An 18,559-nucleotide genomic window follows, 5' to 3' on the forward strand; every position below is an offset into this window, starting at 1 on the left:
TTTTGTTGGCAAGGTGATGTCTCTGCTTTTTACGATGCTGTTGAAGTTTGTCATTGCTTTCCACCCAAGAAGCAGGCGTCTATTAATTTCATGGATGCTGTCACCATCTGCAGTGATCATGGAGCTCAAGAAAGCAAAATCTGTCACTGCCTCCACATCTTCCCCTTCTATTTGCCAGGAGGTGATGGGACCAGTGGCCATGATCTTAGTGGGATTTTTTATGTTGTGCTTCAGACCATTTTTTGCACTCTCCTCTTTCACGCTCATTACGAGGTTCTTTAATTCCTCCTCACTTTCTGCCATCAGAGTGGTGTCATCTCCATATCGGAGGTTGTTATTTCTTCCGGTAATCTTAATTCTGGCTTGGGATTCCTCCAGTCCAGCCTTCCGCATGATGTATTCTGCATATAAGTTAAATAAGCCTGGGGACAATATACAGCCTTGTCATACTCCTTTCCCAATTTTGAACCAATCAGTTGTTCCATATCTAGTTCTAACTGTTGCTTCTTGTCCCACATATAGGTTTCTCAGGAGATAGATAAGGTGGTAAGGCATTCCCATTTCTTTAAGGAGTTGCCAGTTTGCTGAGGTCCACACTGTCAAAGGCTTTTGAATAGTCAATGAAGCAGAAGTAGATGTTTTTCTGGAACTCTCTGGCTTTCTCCATAATCCAGCGCACGTTGGCAATTTGGTCTCTAATTCCTCTTGCCCTTCGAAATCCAGCTTGTACTTCTGGGAGTTCTTGGTCCATATACTGCTGAAGCCTACCTTGCATGATTTTGAGCATAACCTTGCTAGCATGTGAAATAAGTGCAATTGTACGGTAGTTGGAGCATTCTTTGGCACTGCCCTTCTTTGCGATTGGGATGTAGACTGATCTTTTCCAGTCCTCTGGCCACTGTTGAGTCTTCCAAACTTGCTGGCACGTTGAATATAGCACCTTAACAGTGTCAAATGATGCTCTAACAAGAACTGACATGATTTTAGATCTATTGGTCTCTCCCAAGGGGCCAATGACTACTGGGAAAAAGGAAGCAAGTAAAATCTAATTTGAATGTCTGTAGCTTTTTCCTACTTTCCAATTCAAGATAGTGAAAAGATGCAAACTGCACATCATAAACATCTGTCCCTTTTGCCTTCACCTTCACCACTTCCTCTTTTTTAAAATGTTCTGCCTATCTGAAGAACTTAGAAACTTAAAATATTCTGTGACCATCAAGCTGGCCTAATAAAAGCTACTGTCCTAATATGAATTAAACCTATAAGTTATTTAGGTTTATTTGCTGAAATAAAATTTGGATTTTCAGTCACCTTTAATGCGTTTTAATAGTTTATGGATTTTCAAATGCATAGTAAAAATGAAATCTGCATACCAGCACAAAATACCCCAGGAACTTCACTTCGGAATATAACCGTCCGTACTTTTTTGTCAGTTTTCAAAGCTTCCGTAACTTTTGATATCTACAGAGAAAAGGTGTGGAAGTTATCAAATGTGACTTTCAATATTTCAGATAGGTATTAGAGAATTAGAGAATCTTCAACTTACCATTTTTACAAGATTTTTATTAAGCGCATTTTTTGCATGTGCTCTGTTTAATCCAAGTACAACAATTCCTGTACACAAGAAGAAAGAAAATTATGGGAATCAGTTCTCTACATAAGATGACTTATTTCCGTATTTTCAAAACTACACCTGTATTGACCAACAGAAATAGAACCTGGTTTGTATAGATAGTTATTACTATGCAAGCATCATGAATTAGTTATTTGTTGTCAATAAAAACAAATTTATAGTGTCCCTTATTACCTTCTGAGGTAAGTGACATGTTTAAGCAGTGGTTTTACCAGTTCCCCTCATTCCTTCAAACAGCATGTCAGCTCACTGTTCTCCACTGTTCTCATTAGAGAAGATTCACAACTCTTCAGAAACTTGAACAATAATGGCATCTTTTAAGTGGTTCACCTGCTATCAAGATGTATTGTATATGAGCACAGAAATCTTGTAGTTAAAGCTATCACATATTTGTCCCTATCCTAACTCTATTACATATCTGACTCTATTTCATGTTATGACCCTATCTGAGAGATTGCTAACACTTGCTTTATATATGTACAGTGGTGCCTCGCTTAGCGATGTTAATTCATTCCGAAAAAATCACTGCTAAGCTATTTCATCGCTAAGCGAAACGCGGTTTCCCATTGAAATGAATTGAAAACCGGATAATCCGTTCCAATAGGAACGAATTACCATCCTTAAGCGAAAATCGCCATAGGGAACATCGCTAAGCGAAACGCGGTTCCCCAATTGAAATGCATTGAAACCTATTCAATGCATCTCAATGGGGGGGGGGAAATACAACAACAAATTAAAAAAGAGTCAGAACAAAGTCAAATTTGGTTAACAAAGGGTTTATTAAGTGCACTTTATGATTTCAAACATTTTAAACAGTAAACTTTAACTTTATAAACAACAGAAAAGCATTTAAAAAACAGCAAACATGAGGCTGTTTAAACCATCGTTAAGCGAAACAGGGGACCCAACATTTAATCGCTATGCGAAGCATGGTCCCAACCACCGCTAAGCGAAAATCGCCCATAGGGACCATCACTAAACGAAGTGCAAAAACGCTCCAAAAAAGTCATCGCTAAGCAATTTCATCGCTAAACGGAGTGCCCGTTAAGAGAGGCACCACTGTACCTGGCTGACGCCAGACACATTCTAATTGATCACAGTGCTTCACTATACAAATACTACATTCTAGTCCTTTCCATACAAACATGTACAGTATATGTATACACATACATACATACATACATACATACATACATACATACATACATACATACATACATACATACATACATACATACATACATACATACATACATACATACATACAGTGTTTCCCCGAAAATAAGACAGGGTCTTATATTAATTTTTGCTCCAAAAAACACATTAGGGCTTATTTTCAGGGGACGTTTTATTTTTTTCATGTACAACAATCTACATTTATTCAAATAGTCATGTCATCTTCTTCTGGTTGCTGCACAATGCTGCACAATGGTGGAGGGTGGCGTTTCACTTAACTGGGGCTTATTTTGGGGGTAGGGGTATTATTACGAGCATCCTGAAAAATCATACTAGGGTTTATTTTCAAGTTTATTTTCAGGGAAATAGGGTACATACATAATACATACATAGGAACCTCAACTTACGAACGTCCCTACTTGCGAACGATTCCAGTTACGAATGGCTCCGTTGAAAAAAAGTTGCTTCGACTTGCAAACAGAGCCTCAACTTACGAACCAGGGGAAAAAAAAGAAAAAAACTTTCCTGCCCTTTTTTTGACCTAAGTTCACCTTAGATCAAAAGAAGAAGAAAAATTTTAAAAAAACGCCCCCTAGTGGTAGAGTATGGATTAACCGGCTTTGCATTAGTTCCTATGGGAACTAATGCCTCTACCTACGAACAGCGCCTTGACCTATGAACGGAAAATAGCAGATACAGATTAAATGGTTTTCAGTGCATTCCAATGGAAAAGTTTGCCTCGACTTATGAACTTTTCGATGTAGAAACTTAATTCCAATATGGATTAAGTTCGTAAATTGAGGTACCACTGTACATACAGAGAGAGAGTATATACACATCCAGTGTTGTACAATTATATATACCAACAAGAATGACCCACCTGTTCCCATGGACCCACCCTCAAAATATTTTAAAGATTTTTGTTCTTACTAAAGAAGTCTCCTCACACCCGCTAACAGTTAAAACAAAAATAATTTGCATACTCCTTTTGGGAAGGTGCCAAATACAGGAATGCTGGGAGCTCCAAAGCATAGGAAAATTACCTCTCTTGCCCTTTAGAGCAAAGGAAGACTTTCTAGGCCATTAAAAAAAATCATGAGAGAGTGAGAGTCTTATAGATGCTACATTTGGGCCCTTCAAGGCTGCATGATGCTGCTTTAGTAACTGCTTTAATTAGGTAGTGTATACATTGTTACTGAAAAAATCAAATCACACAATTATTGGAAACTGGCTCATAAAATATCTGAATATATATAAAGTTTATCTTTTATTAATTTGGGAACTGTAATGCATACTATAGACTAAGTTACTTTAAAGCAAAGCAAAACAAAGCAAAGTGTGCTGCTTATATACCGCCCCATAGTACTTCAAGCACTCTCTGGGCGGTTTACAAGTTAATTATGCAGGCTACACATTGCCTCCCCAGCAAGCTGGGTACTCATTTTACCGACCACGGAAGGACAGAAGTCTGAGTCAACCTTGAGCCGGCTACCTGGGATTGAACCCCAGATCGTGAGCACAGTTTTGGCTGCAGTACAGCGATTTAACCACTGCGCCACGAGGCTCTTCTATAGCCAAGATTAAAGAGCTATGCAACACCTACACTTAAAACATTCCTTTTAAAGGAAGAGAAAATTAAATGTCAACATGCTCAATCATAGAAGACATTTTAAAACCCATAACATCTGTCATGACTTAACAGGAACAATGGGAGGTTAGTTTGGGTTGTAAGAATGCAGATGAAGGTAAGTGAAGTTAATAGATGGGATTATTTCCCTTTTTCCCCAAAGGCTCTGCAGTCAAACATTCCACCAAATGGGAAACCCATAAGCAAACAGGACATGCATACAATACAATTCTCCTATACACATTTAACCAGCGACTCATTATACAGAGGAATGTTGTCTCTGACACTAGACATACAGTACTTTCTATAGTCATCATGACTAGTGACTAATTATAAACTTAATATCAATGAATCTGCCTCATTCTCATTTTAACATTGGCCAAGATTACATTTTATAAAAGTTTAGCTCAGTGCTATTTGAAGTAATTTTTTCCCTTAATTCCTGAACTTCCTCACATTCAGATTCACTGATTATAAGTACAGTGAATGAGAAAAATATATCTGTATATTTTCTACACAATATATGTAAGTTTATAACCTTTGACTTGACTTTTTATAGCCTTTTTATTTGCAAGTTTTTTCAATCCCTGGATCATTTATTTAACTGCCCTTTTCTGCATCCTTTCCAGTTCAACAGTCTCCTTTTTAAGGAGCAGTAACCAAAACTATACAGTGCCATAAATGTGTTTGCACCACAGACTTCTATAAAGGAACTATAGTATTGGCAAGTTTGTTTCTCATTAATTTCTAACACAAGATATGTAATTTTCACAGCTGCTACACAATAGTTCACTGTTTTAATTGCCACATGTTGAGAAAGAGATTTGATGTCATTGTATATAGACAGTTTTTTTCAGCTGGCTTACTTCGTTTTAAACTTAATTTTTTAAAATTTATCATAGCCTAACGTATACATATACATACTAACAGACTAGCAATTCAACTAATAATGTGGCCATAACAAAGTTTTTCCTCCCCCTCTGCATGTAGTAGCAGCTGAGTGGGAACAATCTGTTGTGGCTCCAATCCAAGTGCCCTTTCCACAGCTACTTTTAGGCAAAGAAAAAATGTCAAGTGATCCAAACACAGAACTTTCACACAACATTTAAGCTTGCCATTGAAAAAAAGAGGGAGAAGAACCATTTTAACTATGATGTAGGCACAGAACCTGTTTTTTTTTTCTAATGCTTGAAGCAATAAAATGATCAAAGGGAGCAAGAGAATACATTATGCTATACGAAGGGAACTAAAATCATGTTGCACTTAACAGAGTAATGTTACTTAGGAATCATGATTCATACAACCTTGAATTATTACTAAATATTTTCTCCTAGGAACTCAGGAGAGCATGTATCATTGTGCATGCTATCAACAACCTTGTGCAGTAAGTTATCAGCTAGAACTGATATGTTTTTTGAACTGAGAAATACATTGCAAATTTTAGTGAAGTGTGAAATCTGAAGAATAGCATTTTAACCCATATATTCCTCTGAGAATTGCTGATTAGATTGGATAACTTCTGAATGTGGACATAACCAAACTGCCAAGCAGCCCTAACCATACAGAAGTACTAAGCAGATTCCCACACATGTGCTACAGAATAACTAGATCAAACTTTCAAAAGTAAAAGTACCTAAGGCACTGAGTCCAAAATCATTTATTCTACTGAAAGTGTGGGCAAGATTACTATATTCCAGACAACCACATCATTTTCCAGAACTAGATGCTATTGTAAATTTCCCGTAACACTACATTGAAAAAAGAATTGCAAGTGCATAAGCCAAGTGCAGGAGTTTATTTTTATTATTATTTTAGTTCCGATATGGAATGGATGTCAAATGTAAGGGTGCAACAAACTGAATGGCGGTAAACCTCTACATGTCCATAAGCCAAAAAAAAATAATAATTAAAAAATGAAATGTACTCTTCCCTATGCATTTAAGGTCATGTGCAGGTTTGGCTAGAATTAAGGAACAGCCCAAAGGATGCTATTTTGCGATAAGCCACCAAGTTGCCTCCCACTTAGGGCAAGCTTATGAATCAATGATCACCCCCAAAGTCTAATCATTAACAGCGCCCAAGCACGTCAATCCACCTGCCAGGTCCTTCCACTTCTCCTAGCCTTACTGCTGCTTCCGGGGGGGGGGGGAATCTTGTCTTGTCAGAAGCCGTCCGAGACACGATAGTTCAGTGTGAGAATAAGAGACTGCACTTTCAAGGATATTTCCCTCAGGCAATTCGCTGGGGCGCGGGTACGAAACCCTCGCGCTCCCCCTCAAGATTCCAACAGCCTCCCAAGCAGAGGAGCCGCTCCCACAAGCACGAGCCTACGTAGCAGCCGCGCCCCCCACCCTCGGGCTCCACGGGCAGCGCGCAACGTCATCCCTTCGTTGGGAAACGGGCAGCTGATTGGACAACGAGAGGGGATACGTCACGGCGAGGAGTCTCCTCAGCCCTACCCAGAGCTAACCAGCGCCGGCCAATGCGGCGCCGAGCGACTCTGTTTGGGGAGGGAGGGCATATCCTTCCCCAGATGAAGTGGCTCCATGACAGTCCAAGCACGTGCCAGCCGGGAGGTAAAAGGCGCCCCTTCAGGCGGCGGAGACGGCGGTTACCTTTATGGTCGTCGTCCAAGTACCGGACCCGCAGCTCCTCCTCCCCGCCTTTCGCCTCCGAAGAGTAACCTCTCATAGCTGAGAAGAGGGTCGAACGGCGCCCGTGTGCAAAACTCCTCAGGGTCAAACGGCCCAGAGAGGAGGACGAGGGGGAAGAAGAGGAGCCCGCGGTAGCAATAGCTACGGACGCTCCTGCAGCGAAGCCCCCTCGACGGTGGAGGAGGTTCACAGTCCATCTCGCCGCCGCCATGTTACCTGTTTACGCGCCCGCGCCAAACCCAGCGGCTGCCCCCCCTTCCCGAATCCGTGGCTTCCTCCTCCTCCTTCCCCGAACGCGCCGTCACGTGACATCCGCGCGGGGAGAGCGCGGGCCGGCTCCGCAGCGTGCTTCAGGATCGATCGAACACGTGATCTCGCGCGCGAAGACAAAATTCTCGCCACCGGTTCCCCACACGGGGCGCGAGACCAACTGCCAAAGCGGGGAGCCAGACGCTTCTCTCCCTGGGCCAGACAGCGCTGAGCGTCTTGGACGGACTCAATTCCAAGGAAAACCCAAAGCCTATTTGACTATAGTTTAGGAAATACCAGTGATCCCAGAACCACCCAATAGGGGATAGAAAATACATGCACAGGTAGATACCAGATGGTAGTTCAAGCTGAATTCAGAAAAACAAAAGCTAATAAATACAATGTAATAAATACAGAATCCTACTGGTATTCACATGAGGTTTGCATGAATTGCTGAGGCTAACTGAAGAGGTGTTGGGTGCATCTCAGTTGCCTGCCTCCTCATGAACTCCTTACACAACTGAGATGCACCCCAGCACCTCATCAGTTAGCTACAATTGGCAATGGAAAGTTGCGCAAGCAATAGGATTCCAGTCATTGGCTACTGCAACTGGAGTATACCAAAGAATTTCAGAAGAAAATCTGTTTGCCCCTATAGATCATTATAAAGCCTTTTACTTTGTGGATTATGAAAAGCTAAAGAAAGTTCTGAAAGAAATGGGTGTTTATGACTTTATGGCTATGATGTCAAATACCCTGTTTCCCCAAAAATAAGATGTAACCTGAAAATAAGCCCTAGTGTAATTTTTCAGAATGCTGGTAATATAAGCCCTACCCCCAAAATAAGTCCCAGTTAAGTGAAACTCTGCCACCCAACATTGTGCAGCAACCATAAGAAGATATGGCTAAAATAAAACATCCCCTGAAAATAAGCCCTAATGTATTTTTGGAGCAACTATTCACCACAATCTTACTATTTATTTATTTATTTTTGGTATATTCAAAGTCATATTCTTAATGTTTTTAACAATATACTTCTCTCTCTTTTTTTAACTTGTCTCGCTATCACCATGGGGCAGTCTGTGACTGGAACTATACTCCAGCTCCAGTCTGAGACCACCTATACTGTCAACATATTTGCTCTCTCAGACTTCATGCCCCTTTTTGCTTTCATTACTAGGGCAAGACTTCAACTTTTTAAGGCAGTCTAGTGTTTATTCTAGCAACACACATTCACTGCATGAAGAGGAAAATGGAAGTGAGAAGTTTCAGCAGCCCTACAATAGTTGCCACTATTGTTTTCACAATCATTATCCACACACTACAGTATTATATAGAAAGGCAGCATCTCCAAATGTGCCAATGAGGAAGTTAAATTTGGAGACACGGCAAGTATCAGGATTTTCTGAAGGAAAAGAATGGTAGTCCATCATTGAAATGGCTTAAGAGATCCCAGACTCCCCCTCAAGAAGTTAAGTGTCTGAACAGCTGAAATGTCATTACATTTCTCCTACATAGCTATGTATATGTAGACATGAGAGACAAAGAGTATGTATGTATGCTTATCTGCTAGTGAGAGAATGTGAACACAAATAGGATGAGAAGAATAGAAAGATGTAAGGGTGTGTACATTCATCTTCCCTCTTCTCTTTTGGGCATGGGAAACGATTACAAGTACCCACTTAGCATAAACAGGTGTGTGAAGTCCCAAACCACTCTTGGATTATCTGTAGTTGCCCTTAAAATGATGATAAAGGAAGGGCATTTTTTACTTCTTGGAAGAAATAATGTGTTTGTTGTCAAGAAAACTGGTAGTAGTGCCATCAGAAGGTGGGGGATCTTTCACAGTGGCAGTGACATTCAGGCTAACTCTTTTGAATACTGCACAGAATAAAGCAGTGGTAAACCACTTTTGAATGTTTCTTACCTTGAAATCCCTGTGATGAGTAAATCCAAAATGAAAGATGAACTATAGTCTTTGAAAACATCTTGAATGTTGGCTGTAAATGCTTTGGGGGTCATTTTGAAATTAGGCATGATGACTTTGGCTCTCATGCTGACCTTTTAATGAAAAGTTTAGGAACAGTATAACTTCTCAGAATTTCTTCCTTTTCTTAATTGAAAGTATAAAATGTCTCAGAACAGATGACTCTGTTGGTGACAAATGGAAGCAGAGAAGGGAGCGTTGTTGCAATGTTAAATGGCAACTGGATTAGTAAAATAACTATAGTCATATTTAACACCAAGTAAACTTATTTGAATGTGAATGAAGAACATGTAGTGAGAAGGCTTGTCAGTGTTCATGGGACTACTTACCACTTTAATGTTATATACTGTATATTTCTTGTGCTTGATGAGGGAGTTGGTTCATGCACTGTTGGAAAATGGTTGAATCTAACTAAGAATGTCAGTGTCAATATTTACAGTCACGGAGCTCCAACTGTGGAAACTGCCATTACAATCAGAAAAAGACCCAGGCATACACAATTGTATCCCTGATCATATGGCCCTGTCAGTTCTCCTTGGCAACTTCTGTAATTGTAGGTCTGTGCATGTAATACTGAATACCATATTGGTCATAGCTTCAAACATGCTATTTAAAGAAATTAATGGCCAAAATCCTGTTATATAGCACAAGAGTAGGCCCATTGACTCAGTAAGGATTTAGTGATTCAACTCCTCTATAGGTCCTATTGATCCAAATAAGCCTACCTTAACTGTGACTTACTATGCTAAGAAATAGGATTCCAGAGATGAAGTGGCAAGCAAAAAAGGCAGAATGGTAAGGGATTTCAGTAGAGTAGGCCCATTTGAATGTATGCAACTTATGGATGTGTTGACTTAGCAAATGCCCACTGATTCAGTGGGCCTACTTCTAGTGTGAATTACTAGTAGATCTCGGTCACTACATAATAGTAATATAAGTGGCTAATAAAAACCATAACATTCTGTGTGTATACGTAGCTTTTCTCAATCATAATTCTCTGTCTGAATAATACCTTTCTTTGTTATAGAATAACCAAATGGAAAAGTTCTACTGTGTGTTGCTTTTTTAGTGTCACAGTACAGTTTTCAAAATGCCCAGTGACTCCTTCCCTTTGCAATGGCATTTCAAGTATGAGTCAGAAGATTTGGATGAAAGCAAAGTTTTCCATATACAGAACTCCTTCATTGTTCACAACGGTTTATTTCATCCCACTCATTTTAAGAGACAGAATGGCAAAGAGAACAGAATTCACTCTAAATATTTTTGAAGTTATAGAAACTGATTTGAAATACTACTGAAACAAGAGGTATCCAATAGGGCTTCCAGCTTCTGAATCAAGAGAGTGTCTAATAGTTTTGGCAAAGAGACAGTTATGTTGTCCAGGTCACATTGCTAAAGTAAGAGGGGGGAAACACTGGCTAAATATACCGCTGTCATGTAACTATTAATGTAAAGTTAGAGCCTATGAAACTCACTGTCACACTTTATTCCATCTGCTACTAATCTTTTCTCCCACTCACCCCAGTCTAGTCTACATTTATAGCTCTTACCTTATTTGTTAATAGATATTTATCTCCTGACATATAGTGAGATGTCTGAGATAGACAGCAATGACATTAGTCAAGACTAATCATATGGTGAGTTAAACAAAGACTTTGTCAGACATGAAACACGTTAAATGGTAATGTTTGACATTATAAGGTCAGGTTTGTCTAGTTCTTCCTACAAAAATTGGTAGAAATATAAACTGGAGCACCATTATTTTCCATACACTTCCGCAGAACATGGCACTAAAAGAGATTTTAAATGTAATTGTTGGAGCACAGAAGTTAAGCAGAACACATGGTGGCATTTGTGCTATGAATGGTTGCATTAGGAAAGCACGGGAAAGTATCTAACAGCAAGACTTATTTTCCACCAATCTCCCATGTGATGTTCTAATCTGATGCAGATTACAGTGATGTGAAAGTACTACATACGAGTATAAATTTTTAGCGAGGAATCTGTGGTAGTTTCTTGTGGTTGTTGTTTCTATGTTTGTTCAATAAAGATTCAAGAAATAAAGAAATAATATTCCTCGCTGCAGTCCTGCCAGGATACAGAATATAGGGGAGAGGGGCAAATGTGACTTTCCTTCCTTCCTTCTTCTCATGACATCAGCCCCTTCTGCTTGTCAAAGAAATTTGGAGCTATTATTACTGTACCTCTTCCCTTTAATGAACACATGTTAATAGACACTGAGGAGAGAAAGGTCATTAAAAATATGTTATAGTTTGAAATGCTTGTTCCATGAATCATAGTCCCTGCTATTCAGATGAAGCCACTCATGCATACATCACAATGTGTAAATTCAGTGCCTTTGTGAAACTGTGGCTTCTTGATTCTTTTTTTTCTTTTTATCAGGGGACTTCAGGAGCTGTTTCTTGCCCACTTCGGCTTACGAATGTTTTCAGTATCATACCACCCACCTGAAGCTTTTGTTCAGTGAACATACCTGGTTATGTTTGCTATCAATGCATAAAATAAAGAGTAAAATGTGTTTATTCTGATTTTCAGCTGTATCTCACTGCCTTGGGAACAGGCAGTTCCCGATCGTGTTTTCAAATTTTTAAAATGTCTTCTGTTTTCTTTGTTAAACAATGCTGTGACAGAAACATATTCCCTAATTGTAATCAATCACTCATAAACAAGTAGAACGCATGGCATTCCCCCCCCCTTGGCATTATGCCTCTGTAGTATACTTCAAAAGCATATGTTTCCTCAAATTGTCTTTTCTCTTTGTTTAGTACAATACTGAACTTCTAAGATTAAGTAAACCTGCATTAATTACAACACTTTATTTTCTCCTCAAAATTTTTACCTTTTAAGATCCTATTTATTCAAAAGTACAATTTAGGATTCATCTAGATTGGCTTCTTGGAGCGGAGTGGTACAAGCTGAATTGGGTTGCTTGGGATCAGGTGGAGGTGTGATATGGCATTTTGTGCAATCCTCACATCTAAATCATGTGTTGGAGTTCAAGCAACCCTATTTGGTCCATTTTCAAAATCGTCTTCAAGTGGCTTGATAAGCTAGTGTGAGCACACACCTCTGCACACTCAGCTCCCCCAGAACAACACAAAGAGTAGTTGCTGGAACAGGCTCTTTATTAGAGCAACAGAGCTTTTAAAGGGCCAACCAGGCTGAATCATAAAACTTAAAACTTTAGAACACCAGGGTGTTCATGTCATTCCTACTGTCCTGGGTGTGGGTGTGGGTGAGAACTGAGTCCCTGTACAGCCTCTTCACTGGGAGGAGCAAAGCCCCATCTCCTTTACCACTTCTAGGACACTGCACAGATGTGCCAGACACGGGGTCCCACAACAAAGCTGCTGTATATGGGCAGTCAGCTGTTCTTGCAGGAGGTTGGCAAAGACACCTGTTACATACAGCACTGATGTTACCTGTCTGTCATGGGTTGGAGGGAAAGTTCCATCCTATGGGGAGTGGAAGGCGGGACATCAGGAGGAGGGGCTGTACTGTATATATATGTGAAGCCTGTGTGGAGAAGTTTAGAAGCTGGAGGAGAAGCTGAGAGAAGGAGCTGGTGTGGGAGTCTGTGTGTCAGACAGGGTACTACTGTGTGTCAGTCAGTACCAACCTGATAGGTTCAGGTGTCTGTATGGGTAGCCAGAACTGATAGGTTCAGGGTCTGTGCTTTATTTAAAGGTGTTCTGTGTGAACCAAACTGGTGTATGTATGATTGAGACTAAGCCACGTTACTGTATCCTATTCACTTGATCATTTTATTTTCCCTGTGTGTTATTTAAATAAACCTTATTCCTTTGTTTGTTAAAAATCCATTCCTGGTCTGTGTGACTCCTTACAGGGAATGGTTGGTGGCAGCTTAGTGAAACTGTGGCATATCCCAGTAGGTCTGGGGTTGTCACATTGATTGGTGTCCAGCGTGTGGGATACGACTGGTCCAGTTGTCCAGTGGTCCAGCAAAGCCTTGGCAAGTGTGCCCAGAGCAAGGGGGGTCTAGTCAGGGACAATCTGAGAGCGCGTAGGTAATCTTCTAGGCTTACCTCACGGGGAGGTAAGCTAGTGGAAGAACGTGTGACCTCAGATTGGTGGGACTAGATTAGGGAGCTCTGAGGCAACCTGTTTTGGCGGGAAAAAAAGCTGAGGCAAAACTGTGTGAAATAGCAGTGATCTAGCCTGTCTGCTGAGAGGCCTAGCAGAGGGGGGTGGACTCTGGCTGGCAACAGTTGCAAGTTAGTGCTGAAGAACAGCAGCAATCTATAGAAGGCTGGTTCTGAGGCAAAAGAAAAAAAAAGTGGTCGCTTTATTTTGAGGCTTGACTTTTGAAAGCAGCCTGTTCTGGGGGGGGATTATGCCCTTGACTCGAAGCCAAATGGCAGAAATGGGTGAAGTGAGGGAACCCCAGGTAGACCAAGGTTCTGAGGATGAATTTGGCTCAGTGCAGGATGACAGCACGGGAGAACAGAACCCAGAACTCAGGAAAATGCTCATAGCCCAACAGCATGAACTGAGGGTGAGGGAAATGGAGGAAAGATTAGAGAGAGAAAGAAGGGAGGAAAGGGAAAGGCAAAGACAATTCGAAATAGAGAGAATGGAAAGAGAAGAAAGATTAGAGAGGGAGAGAATGGAAAGAGAAGAAAGATTGGAGAGAGAGAAAATGGCGTTTGAGTTAAGAAAATTGGAACTGATGAATCAGAACAATAATAACAATAGGGATTCTGAGGGAGGCCAATTGTCTAAAACTGACCTGAAGAAATTCCCTGTATACCACAAGGGAGATTGCCCTGAGGTGTTCTTTTCCCTCGTGGAAAGAGCGTTTGTGGACTTCTCAGTAAGGGAAACTGAGAAGATGACCATCATGCGATCTTTAATCAGTGGCAGCCTGGCAGAAGTCTATGCAGAGATGCCAGAGGAGCTGTTAAAAGATTTTGCAGAGTTTAAAAAACTGGTGTTTGCCAGACATGGGATAAATGCGGAACAGCTGAGGCAAAGATTCAGGTCACTCACCAAAAAACCAGAGCAGACTTTTACTCAAGTGGGGGCCCAACTGGTGAGGCTGCTAGAGAAATGGCTATCTCAGGAGGGAACAGAGACCTTCCAGCAGCTCAAAGACTTGATAGCGCTGGAACAGTTTTATTCAGTCCTGCATGGGGAACTGAAGTTCCAGGTGAGGGAAAGGAAACCGAAATCTGTGGCAGAGGCGGCCGAGATCGCAGATTTTATTTCCCAAATAAGAAAGCCCTTAGGTGAGGGGAAATCTATAGGTAAACCTAAAGAAACCTACAGCAAGTACTCTCAGGGACCAGGAAAAAACCAGCAAGGGGGAGGAGCCCATGGTGAAGGGAAGCCCTCAGACACGAAACCAAGACCTCAGATTTTGGAGGGAAAACCAAAACAAGATGAGAAAGACTCAAAATACAGCAGAAAATGTTATTTCTGTCAAGGAAAGGGCCATCTAATCTCAGAGTGTGAGAAATTAAAGCAGCTAAAAGGAAATGTGCCTCATGATTTGAGTGGAACCAAGCCAAAAGCTGTGTTCTGTGTCCAGAAAGAGCAAAGCTCCTTGTCACTGAGGGAGCCTGTTGCCATGGCTACTCAATCTGGAACAGTTACATCTGCTGATCAGGCTGAGGAAAATGGTCCTCTTGTGGAGGTCAAGCGCTGCTTGCTAGTGAGGACAGATTCGCAGTTGTTTGAGACCGCAGGGGTGGACGTAGGAATACTTGACCATCAGTATAGGGGGCTAAGGGATACTTGTTCCCAGGTGACCCTGTGCCATCCAGATATTATTCCTAGGGAGTATATAATCCCGAATGAGAGCATAAAGGTGGCAGGGATTGAGGGACAGGTGATCTCGCTGCCAGTAGCTGAGGTACCTGTGAACTTTCAAGGCTGGAGGGGAGTTTGGCGGCTAGCGATTTCATCGACTCTGCCAGCAGCCGTGCTCGTGGGAAATGACCTGGCTGAACATGTGAAACGGGTGCTAGTGATTACACGCTCACAAGCCACCACGGGGACAGTTCAAGGGGGTATTGGAGAGCCCGAGACGGAAGCAGGTGGGGGGAGTTCCAAAGCTGTGGTGGAAACCTTGACCACGGACAGCAGATTTGGCCAAGAGCAAAAGGCAGACGCCACTCTCCAGAAGTGTTTTGAACAGGTGACAGACGCTCAGCTAACACCTGAAACCCCAGTGAGATTTTGTGAGAAAAAGGGAATTTTATATAGAGAGACCCTGAGGAATATCTCAAAAGGGGGAGATGGGATCAGAAGTCAGCTAGTGGTACCTGAAAAGTATCGCCCCATGATCTTACAAAGGGGGCACTCTGACATGTTTGCTGCGCACTTAGGGGTGAACAAAACACAACAGAGAATTACACAGAATTTTTACTGGCCTGAAAAACGGAAGCAGATCAAGGAGTTCTGTAAACAATGTGATGTGTGTCAGAGGCAGGGGAATAACCGTGACAGGACCAAAGCAAAGTTGTGCCCTTTGCCTGTGATTGACACTCCGTTCAAATGTATAGGGGTGGATATTGTGGGACCTTTGCCCAAGGCCACAAAGAGGGGGAACCGGTTCATTCTCACCATTGTGGACCATGCCACGAGGTACCCTGAAGCCATTCCCTTGACTAACACTGAAACTAACACAGTGGCAGATGCCTTGGTGGGGTATATGTCCAGGATGGGATTTGCCTCAGAAATAATCACAGATTTGGGCGCATCGTTTACATCGAAGCTCATGAAACGGTTATGGCAAATCTGTGGAATTAAACACAAGGAAACCACTGCCTATCACCCTGAAAGTAATGGGTTAACTGAGAAGTTCAATGGGACTCTGATGCGCATGATTAGGGCTTACTTGGCAGAGAATCCAAACAATTGGGACCAGAAGCTGCAATCCCTTTTGTTTGCTTATCGATCAGTGCCACAAGCCAGTACCGGGTTCAGTCCGTTTTAACTCTTGTTTGGGAGAAGGGTGAAAGGGCCCCTTGATTTAATCAAACAAAATTGGGAGCAGATCACCCAGGATGACCCACCAGATGTTGTGACATATATAGACTCTTTAAGGAATGACCTAAAGAGAAACCTAGAGCTAGCAGCAGAAAACCTGCAAGCTCAAAAGGTCAGAAAGAAAGCTTGGGATGACCAGGAAGGCAGGGAGAGGCACTTTAACCCAGGGGAGGGAGTGCTTTGGCCTAGGCTCTGCAGAGAGAACAAACTGCAGCTGGGTAGCCCAGAAATAAAATACTTGGGTCACATAGTAGGGGGAGGAGTGATAAAACCCCTAGAGGCCAAGATAGAAGCAGTTCGTGATTGGCCTAGACCCAACACCAAGAAAAAAGTCAAATCATTTCTTGGGTTGGTGGGCTACTACCGAAAGTTCATCCCGAGGTTTAGCGAGATTGCGGCTCCGCTGACCGATCTGACGAGGAAGAAGACTGATGACCGCATCCCGTAGACCAGCGACTGTGAGGAGGCGTTCCAGAGGTTGAAGGAGGCCCTCATCAACTATCCAGTGCTGCGTGCTCCAGACTTCGACCGGGAGTTCGTCATCTACACCGATGCGTCTAACAGCGGGGTAGGAGCAGTTCTTTGCCAGGAGGATGAAAATGGTGACCAGCATCCAGTGTCCTACCTGAGTAGGAAACTCCAGAAAGATGAGAGACATTTGGCAACCGTGGAAAAGGAGTGCCTGGCCATAGTCTACGCGATCCAGAAGGCCAAGCCTTACATCTGGGGAAGACATTTTGTTCTGTGCACTGACCATTCACCACTGCAATGGTTAAAGACAATGAAATCCCACAATAGTAAACTTATGAGGTGGGCTTTAAACCTGCAGGACTATGACTTTGAAGTGAAGGTGGTCAGAGGGTCAGTGAACTGTGTTGCTGACGCCTTGTCAAGAAGACCCGAAGAATGAAGACGGCGAAAGAAACATGGACTATGTATATATTTTGGTGACCAAAAGGTTAAATGTACTTGTTTATTAAACATGCTTGGTTGGTATGAATAAAGGTAACTTGATGTATTGTAAATGGTAAATGTTTAAATGCTTAATTGATATGTTTATCCTAAAGTAAGTATGGTATTGTATGGTATTGTATAACTGTTTTTGTATGTTTTGGATCCAGGTTGTTTTTTGGAGAAAAGCACCTTAGCTTTCCCCCTACAAAACAACTTATAAAGAGGGGAGGTGTTACATACAGCACTGATGTTACCTGTCTGTCATGGGTTGGAGGGAAAGTTCCATCCTATGGGGAGTGGAAGGCGGGACATCAGGAGGAGGGGCTGTACTGTATATATATGTGAAGCCTGTGTGGAGAAGTTTAGAAGCTGGAGGAGAAGCTGAGAGAAGGAGCTGGTGTGGGAGTCTGTGTGTCAGACAGGGTACTACTGTGTGTCAGTCAGTACCAACCTGATAGGTTCAGGTGTCTGTATGGGTAGCCAGAACTGATAGGTTCAGGGTCTGTGCTTTATTTAAAGGTGTTCTGTGTGAACCAAACTGGTGTATGTATGATTGAGACTAAGCCACGTTACTGTATCCTATTCACTTGATCATTTTATTTTCCCTGTGTGTTATTTAAATAAACCTTATTCCTTTGTTTGTTAAAAATCCATTCCTGGTCTGTGTGACTCCTTACAGGGAATGGTTGGTGGCAGCTTAGTGAAACTGTGGCATATCCCAGTAGGTCTGGGGTTGTCACAACACCTTCCCCCCAACTACACCTCCCCAGTCTCTGCCAGTAGCCACTGCCCATAGATATGGTAGTCCTCTCAAGAGGCGCGGCCAAACTCTAGCAGCTCTGTCTAGAATTTTGGTGTTTGATGTCACCAGAATGCAGATGACACCCAACTCTATCTCTATTTGCAATCGAAATCTAAGGAAGCTGTTTCGTCTCTAGATCAGTGTCTAATGTCAGTAATGGTCTCGATGAGGGTAAATAAACTGAAACTTAATTCAGACAAAACAAAAGTGCTCCTGGTCAGTCTAAAAGACGATCAAGAAGCAGGGATATAGCCCATGCTGGATGGAATACACTCCCTCTGGAAACACAGATGTGCAGCTTGAGGGTGCTCCTGGATTTGTCTCTGAGCCTGGATGCCCAGGTTTCAGCAGTGGCCAGGAGTGCATTTACACAATTGAAACCAGTGTGCCAGCTGTACCCATTACTGAAGAGGTCTTATCTGGCCATGGTGACACATGCCTT

At 42.0% G+C, this 18,559-nt stretch overlaps 1 protein-coding gene across 5 annotated transcripts in view; it reads right to left on the reverse strand.

Annotated features, from left to right (window-relative positions):
* Positions 1–7,419, reverse strand: part of AUH (AU RNA binding methylglutaconyl-CoA hydratase) — a 69,460-nt gene extending 62,041 nt beyond the window's left edge. The window contains exons 1-3 of one of the 5 annotated variants that reach the window (XR_012084376.2): positions 7,052–7,403; positions 1,547–1,614; positions 1,374–1,461 (exon numbers count right to left, since the gene is read on the reverse strand). Coding sequence is in view for 4 of the 5 variants with exons in the window: in XM_020797548.3 (XP_020653207.3) it covers positions 1,374–1,461; positions 1,547–1,614; positions 7,052–7,301 (406 nt within the window). In the remaining variant the exon portion in view is untranslated. Of the gene's footprint in view, positions 1–1,373; positions 1,462–1,546; positions 1,615–6,531; positions 6,777–7,051 lie in introns of those variants that run through there. The other 4 variants (XM_078386209.1, XM_020797548.3, XM_078386208.1 and 1 more) reach the window with 4 other exon arrangements.
* Between the last annotated feature and the right edge of the window lie 11,140 nt (positions 7,420–18,559).

This window comes from Pogona vitticeps, chromosome 2, assembly GCF_051106095.1.
Source record: "Pogona vitticeps strain Pit_001003342236 chromosome 2, PviZW2.1, whole genome shotgun sequence".
NCBI classification, from domain to species: Eukaryota; Metazoa; Chordata; class Lepidosauria; order Squamata; family Agamidae; genus Pogona; species Pogona vitticeps.